Below are 7,961 nucleotides of genomic sequence, written 5' to 3'. Positions count from 1 at the left end.
TTCAAAGGAACTCCAACCTCATACACCACCTTGCGCATCTGGCTTACTTACGTGGGTCCTGGGGAATTGAACCAAGGTCCTTTGGCTTTGCAGGCAAATGCCTTAACCACTAAGCCATCTCTCCAGCCCTCTATTTATTTTTATTTATTTCTATTGCTTTTTCAAGGTAGGGTCTCACTGTAGCTCAGGCTGACCCAGAATTCACTATGTAGTCTCAGGGTGGTGTCGAATTCACAGCGATCCTCCTACCTCTGCCTCCCAAAACCTGGGATTAAAGGTGTGTGCCACCACGCCTGGCCAGCCCTCTCTTTAATTTATTTGTATGTGTGCACGCTTGTGCCACAGTGGTCCCTTCCCACTGGAAAGGAATGTCAGATGCATGCACCAATTGTTTTTTTCAATCTGGCTTTACATGAGCGCTAGGGAAATGAACCCCAGCAAGTGACTGTAACCACTGAGCAATCTGCCCAGCTCTCCAGACCCTTTTTCATAAGGAGATATGCCACCTTCTCAGCTGACCAGGACTTCCACATACATATCACAGGCAGAACCAGTACCCTAGGGAGTCATGGGCTATGTCCTCTTTCAAGTCTGGTGTCCAGCTGAGAATACTCTGCAGTGCTTCAAGGTGTGGCATTCTGTCTCATTCATATCCCTCCCCGGCACCCCACAGCGGGCCAGTGCCTTTGATCTGCCACTGCAGTACAACTATCCAACTAGCAAGTGAGAAATAACAGCTAAAGCCTGTCACAAGGTAAACAGCCCTGTGCTGACAAATGTGAACCCCATGGCCTCAGAAGCCAAGGAGACAGGGAGGCCATCTGACAGTGTGTGAATTTTGAGGGCATCTCTACTAATCATTAACACCTGAGCTATAGCCTGAGGTAAACAGTGTGGCTTCAGAATGCTGGGGGAGGAAGGAGAGGTCGCCAACAATCTTGCAACAGCAGCTGTCTGAAATCATGTTCTGCATTTGATTTCTTGCTGATTCTACTTGTGGCTAGACAGCAGTCATAAAAGCTGTTTGTCCCATTTTTATCTCGTTGGTGTAAAATAAAAGTGATTATTTGGTGCCCTCCCAGGGTCACGTCTTAGGGTACTCTGAAAATAGGAGGAGCTCAGAGCATCTGGTTTCCTAGTTATGAGGCTTGGGGGACATGGGCCATTGTTTTAAGCAGCTGCTGAGTCATGGGGGTAGGGATATTGGTATTATGCAGGCATCACACATCAGTATTTTGATGGTGAAATCACAAACTGCTTGCAAAATTCATAACATTCTTTAATGAAACATTTTTTACAATTTCCTTGTTCCTTCTTTTCTGGATTTAATTCCAAAGATCTTGTGTCTTGTCGATGGAAAATTTAATGCCATTGGCTCAATAGCCTTTAGTATTACCCAAATGCCTTGGAAACCTTAGCCGGGAGCTCCTGGGAGCAAAATGCTAGAGGTTAAAAGAGAAATGCAGCTTAAAAATAAATAAATAAATAAATAAAGCCTGGCGTGGTGGCGCACGCCTTTAATCCCAGCACTCGGGAGGCAGAGGTAGGAGGATTGCCTTGAGTTCAAGGCCACCCTGAGACTCCATAATGAATTCCAGGTTAGCCTGGGCTACAGTGAGACCCTACCTCGAAAAACCAAAAAAAAAAAAAAAAAAAATTATAGGTGGAATGGAACTTATTGAAGCTTACAGAATCAGGGGAAGTTCCATTATGGCAGAAGAAGCTGACCCCCTTTTACAGATCCACACAGACAGAAAAAAAAGCAACCACCACTAGTACAAGCAGCATATTCCAGGAACCACCCCCCAAAATATTTATTTTTGAGTATTTTACTTTTATTTATTTATTTGACAAAGAAAGAGGGGGAAGGAGAGAGAGAGAGAACAGGCGCGCCATGGCCTCCAGCCACTGCAAACAAACTCCAGATTCATGCGCCCCCTTGTGCATCTTGGCTTACATGGGTCCTGAGGAATCAAACCTGGGCCCTTTAGTTTTGCAGGCACATGCCTTAACCACTAACTCATCTCTCCAGCGTGAGGAATGCAGCTTTTTGTAGCTGACTGGAAGATAAAACCAAATTCAAGAACATTTTTGAACCTTTCTGTGCTAGGTAATATGGAAAATAAGTTAATAAATGACATTGTATTAGGTCTCAAATTTACAAGCAGGAAGAATGCTGAGAAAATACAAAAATTACTATAACTGGAAAAAAAAAAAGAGGGGCTGGAGATGTGGTTCAGTGGGTAGAGTACCTACCATGCACGAAGAGGAGCTCAATCCCCAGCACCTCATAAAACATAGCATGGTGGTGCAGGCCTATGATCCAAGCATTTGCGAAGTGGACACAGGAGGACTGGGAGCTCAAGGTTTTCTCAGCTACACAGGGATTGCAGGCCAATCTAGGACAAACAAATCCCCTCGGCCCTCTCTTGGAGGAGTGTGTGCATTGCAGAGTTGACTAACATGGTATTTGAGATAGTTCTCCCTGTACCCCAGGCTAGTCTCAATCAGGTGAGCTAGCTAAGTTCTATTTATTTGTTTACTATTTATTTTTTTGGAGGTAGGGTCTCACTCTAGCACAGGCCAATCTGGACCTAACTCTGTAGTCCCAGGCTGGCCTCCAACTCACAGCCATCTTCCTACCTCTGCCACCACACCCGGCTAAACTAGCTGTTAATGGTGATCTACTCTTTTTTTGACCAGAAAGGCAAAAATGACCTCACTCATCCTTTCCTGTTTTTCATTTGCCACACCACTGTGAAATATTACCCGTCTAGACTTTTGAGAGCCCCCTAGAGCCTGCAGGACACTTCAATCTCAAATCATCATGTGTATAGGTCCCAAGAATACAAGTCTAATCTAATCCTCTAACTGCATGAAGGTGGGGGGGGGATGAAACCATTAGGAAAGGAACAGGAATAATGAATGAATTCACAGGTCATCACTTCTCGGCCTTGGGGCTAAGATCAAGTGCAGAATGAATTCACACTGGAAAGGCAAGTGGGAATGCCTCACAGGACATGGTCAAAAAAATACGCAGGGCTGGAGAGAAGGCTTAGCAGTTAAACACTTGTCTGCAAAGCTTAAGGACCCAGGTTTGATTCCCCAGTACCCACTTAAGGCAGATGCACATGGTGGCACATGCATCTGGAGTTCGTTTGCAGTGGCTAGAGGCCCTGACATGTCCATTCTCTCTCTCGCTAATAAATATGTATTTTTTTAAAAAATATGGACTAGTTGAAAGCCAGAGGTATCGCTTCTGCTTAGCATGTACGGCTTTCTGAAGCAAATGTAAGATACAAGGCCTGAGTAACGTGAAGGGAAAAGTGAACATTCTCTGAGCTACCTTAGCTTGGGACTAGAATCTGACCTCTGCAGCAAGGAGAAAGGGACGGGGTCACCTTGGCGGGGTGGCTCCAGGGAGTCAGGACCAGCCAGCGCGGCGAGAGGGTGCAGTGCGCACGCGCAGCAGCCCCACTGCACCCCCCCCCCCACCGGCCCCCACGCGGCAGTGGGCCCGACACAGAGGATCATCAACGGCTCCACGCCGCCGGGGTCTCCCGCACCTGGCGGTGGAGGGGGCGTCAAGAAGAAGGCCGGACCACCAAGGTCGTCACAAGGTCGTGGGCCGGACGTGCCGCGCCGGAGCTACGCCGAGTGCGTGCGAGACTGGGAGTACGTGACGAAGGCCCAAGCCTTCATGCCCGCCGCCCTGCCCCGCCCCTTCCTGGGGTCTCCGTTCCACGGACCCTCGGCTCAGCCCAAGGGTCTCAAACCGGAAGCTCTCTCACACCCCTACATAACCACCGGGGCGTCGAGGCCCGCCCTCCCGCCCCACAACCCCGAGTCATCGCCCCCACTTGCTACGGACGGCTGCGGCACCCCGGCTCAGCCTAGTGCTGAGTGGCGGCCATGCCGACCAATAGCAAAGGCGACTGGGAGGGGGCGGGCCCGAGATTCGGGGAAGTGGGCGTGGCCTCGCGCGCTGGGCAGGAAGTCGGGATGGGCGGTGCTTAGAGCAGCCTGGGGGAGTCGGAGCGCCCGCCTTGTTCTCCCTCTTCACTTAGCGCTCTCCTCCGTGTGTGCAGCATCTTGTGATCCTCCTGAGCGGTGAGATCCCGCAGCCAGGGAAGGGGCTTCGGCAGGGGCTGCTGGGCAGATGGGACGGGGCTCTAGTAGTCTTTCCGGGGTTCGTTCCCCTCGGAGACTGGCCGCCCCCCTTGGACTCCCGGTGGGCACGTGCGAGCCGGCCTTACGGACTCTAGCGGAATGCACGGTGCTCCTTTCAGCTTCGTGGGAGGTTGGGGTCCCCGCGGCAGGCGCACCTGTGGGGTGCAGATCAAACACGTGATTTCGGAGCTACGAGGTTGGGTAACTGGAAGGTCAGGAGTAGTGCATGCACACCACGAGTGATCGCGGACTTCGGTAGTGGAAAGGGATTTTGCAAAGTCGGCAAATGAAAAGCTTTGGGGCGTGAGACCGACTTGACCCGGATGCTCCCAAAATCCTTTCTCAAGATGGGAGGGAGAACGGGTGTGGTGTCGTACGCCTTTATTCCCAGCACTCACTTGCAGGAGGCAGAGGTAGGAGGATCGTCGTGAGTTCGAGGCCAGCTAGGGACTACAGATTGAGTGCCAGTTCAGCCTGTGCTAGAGTGAAACCCCCTACCTCGAATCCCCCCCCTCAAAAAAAATAAAGGTGGGACGGAGACCAAGATTCCCAAGGAGTTTATAGTCTTGTGCCCCCCGCCCCTCCCCCACACCACAGATTGTGCTTTGGCTCCTAACTTGCAATCTAGCATCTGGAGATCCAGCCTGTACAGTGACCAGTGTCACTTAGAGACTGCAGCTGAGCTGTTAGACAATTGGGAGGCCCTCAGGTCTCGCCCAAGTTAAGCAAGAGTTACTTGGGGCTTCCTGGCCGGCTACCCGCAGGCCCTGATGTGACTTAATTACAAAGGACGTATTGAAGAAAGTTTCCTGTTCTCCGGACTTCCCTCCTACCATCTTCCCTCTGGTGTTGTGGTCTACTAGATGGTGTCCACAGGGGACCAGCCTGACGATGATCCCCTGACTGCTCAGCTCAGTGCACTTGCCCTGCCTTTAGTCCAGGATTCAATCCAGTTAAAAGATTTAAGATTTGAGGTCACACCCAACCTCCTCCCAGTCTACAACTCCCTGAGTAGTGATGTGGGAAAATAGATTTTGGATACAAGCTGAAGATAATTAATCTTATGCTCCTAAAATGAAACCATACTGAAAAGTGCACGTGAGCCCGGCATGATGGCACAGGTCTGTATTCCCAGTACAGGGGACCCTGGAAGCAGGAGGATCGCCTTGTGTTTGAAGTTAGCCTGGGCTACATGTGTAGGAGACCATATCAAAATTTATTTGAAGCCGGGCATGGTGATGTACGCCTTTAATTCCAGCACTCCGGAGGCAGAGGTAGGATTGCTGTGAGGTGACCCTGAGACTACATACTACATTCCAGGTCAGCCTGGACCAGACTGAGACCCTACCTCAAAAAACAAAAAAAAAAAAAAAATTATTTGAAACCTACAGAGTAAATCAGTGATAGCTTGGACATGGGGGTGGAGGAGATAGGCTTGAAATGAATGGCTTGTGGGGACTTTGGAGTGATAAATCCCAGACATATAATTTGCCAAAACTCAATTAACTAAACATTTTAGTATATTTAGTAACTGCTTTTTGGAACATAGTAGATAAAAGCAACTTTTTTCTTAGCTGGTGAATAAAGCTCCATTGTTACTCAGCAGAACCATAGAAGTGGCTTTTTTGTCTAATTTTGAAACTTAAGGTGCCATTTGGTGCTAAAGAACTTTCTAGAGATGTGGGGGGGGGGGGGCTCAGCTACATAATGGCTCCTGAGCACTAATGTGGCTCTTCTCATTCACTTTTATTATTTTTTAATATTTTATTTCAGAGAGAGGAAGAGGCAGACAGAATGGGTGCACCAGGGCCTCCAGCCACTGCAAACAAACTCCAGACTTATGTGCCCACTTGTGCATCTGGCTTACGTGGGTCCTGGGGAATCAAACCAGGGTCCTTAGGCTTTGCAGGCATGCACCTTAACCACTGAGCCTTTTCCCCAGCTCCTTCATTTATTACTTTTAGATTTTATTTGAAAGAGAACGGGCGTGTACACCCACTTTGGTGTGCATATGGCTTGAGTGGGTCCTGAGGACTGGCTGTAACAGGCTTCAAAAGCAGCACCTTTAACCACTGAGCAATTTCTCCAGCCCCACCCCCCACACACACACTTCGATTCTTTAAGTTGTTACTTTCATTTTTAGCAGAGGCCTGAAGGGAAAAGAGGAGGGCTTGAGGTATACTTTCTTTTCCCATATCCCCTTTTCCACTTAAGATGTTTTCAAATTGAGCCTTTTCCCTTGATATTTAGATAGAATCTTTTCCTCTGTATAGAAATCATAACATTTCTGAAAATAAGTTTAGTTTTGTTTGAGATAGGGTCTCACCTGAGCCCAAGGTGACCTGGCATTCACTCTGTAGTCTCAGGGTTGCCTCGAACCCATGGTGATCCTCCTACCTCTGCCTCTCAAGTACTGGGATTAAAGGTGTGTGCTACTGTACCTGGCCTGAGATGTTTTTAAAGTGGGATAAAATGTCCTTTGAAAGCAATATTAATTAATAAGGGGTTATTTCTAATATCCCTTATCCGGAAGCTGATTTTTTTGTTTCTACTTGGGCTTGCTAGGGATTGAACCCGGGAAGTTGAACATGCTAGGCCAGTGGTGTGCCATCCTGCCTCAGTTAAATTTGAAAGACCTAGAAAATGGTAGTAATAATGATCATAGGGCAAGGAGTCAGCTGTTGACTTCCTAACTCAAAATTACCAAAAATTTACCAGTTGAACATACTACCTCTGCCTCAGGTTTAACTTGTGAGTTATGTGTCTAGCTTTTCTTGACAATTGCCTTATAAATCAGATTTTCTTCATCCTTTTGCCTTCCCATGTCAACCTTTGTTGTTAATGAGTGAAAAGAACCCATCAGGCTAGCCTATATGCCACTAACAAAAACATTGCTTTTTCCAGTTGAAGGTTTTGGGGTCTATAACAGACCTGAACTGAGGGGCCCAACCTATTCACCCTCTGCACCCTAGCAGTGCTGGAGATGAGATCCAACCCAGGGCATTGGGCTTGCTTTGTACAGCAGGCTTAGTCCTCACTGCTTTCCAGCAGGCTACCCCGGCGCCCTGCCTGGCAGTAGTCCTGTAATATTTCAAATCACATTTAGCCTGGTGTGTTCTAAGTCTAGGAACCTTCCGAAGTGATCTCTTTTAGGGGTAGATATGGGTCTTGCTTTTTTTGTTTTTCCAGTTTCTTAAGGTAGGATTTCACTGTGGCCCGGGCTGTAGTCTCAGGGTGGCCTCGAACTCACGACAGTCCTACCTCTGCCTCCTAAGTGCTGGGATTAAGTGTGTGTCACCACGCCTGGAAGAAGTGGTCTCACGAATGCCGGAAATAATGCTGTGTCATGGTTTATAGAAAAATAATAAACTGTTTCCCACAGAAATTCATCATGTCTATTCTCAAGATCCATGCCAGAGAGATCTTTGACTCTCGTGGAAATCCCACGGTTGAGGTTGACCTCTACACCTCAAAAGGTACGTGCTGCCTTGGTCCCCATGGTCCCTTCTGCCACCCTCCATGAAGCAAGAGCAGTGCGTCCGTTACTGCAGAAACTTTCCTTGCTGGTCTGCAGATGCTAGTCGGTTGTGACTTTTGGAGGGCTCGGAGTAGTAAGGCAGAAGGTCGTGGTCTACATCATCCCTGCCACTGCTATTACAGGCATGTGTTACCATGCCCCACTCTGCTTCTTGGCAGTCTAAAACTGGGTTTGAGTTGGGAGGGCCTAGGTCAGTGGGGCACAGAAGTAAGGCGATACCTTAAGCCCTTGATCCTAAAAGGGGCTCAGCAGC

The 7,961-nt window shown here is 48.5% G+C and overlaps 1 protein-coding gene across 1 annotated transcript in view; it reads left to right on the top strand.

Moving 5' to 3' along the window:
- Positions 1 to 3,971: 3,971 nt before the first annotated feature.
- Eno1 (enolase 1) overlaps positions 3,972 to 7,961 on the top strand; it is a 72,510-nt gene continuing 68,520 nt past the window's right edge. The window contains exons 1-2 of the mRNA XM_045149073.1: positions 3,972 to 4,110; positions 7,553 to 7,646. Coding sequence (XP_045005008.1) covers positions 7,562 to 7,646 — 85 coding nt within the window. The 5' untranslated portion in view covers positions 3,972 to 4,110; positions 7,553 to 7,561. The remainder of the gene's footprint in view (positions 4,111 to 7,552; positions 7,647 to 7,961) is intronic.

Source organism: Jaculus jaculus, chromosome 5 (assembly GCF_020740685.1).
Source record: "Jaculus jaculus isolate mJacJac1 chromosome 5, mJacJac1.mat.Y.cur, whole genome shotgun sequence".
NCBI classification, from domain to species: Eukaryota; Metazoa; Chordata; class Mammalia; order Rodentia; family Dipodidae; genus Jaculus; species Jaculus jaculus.
This window is presented reverse-complemented; position numbering and strand designations above follow the sequence as displayed.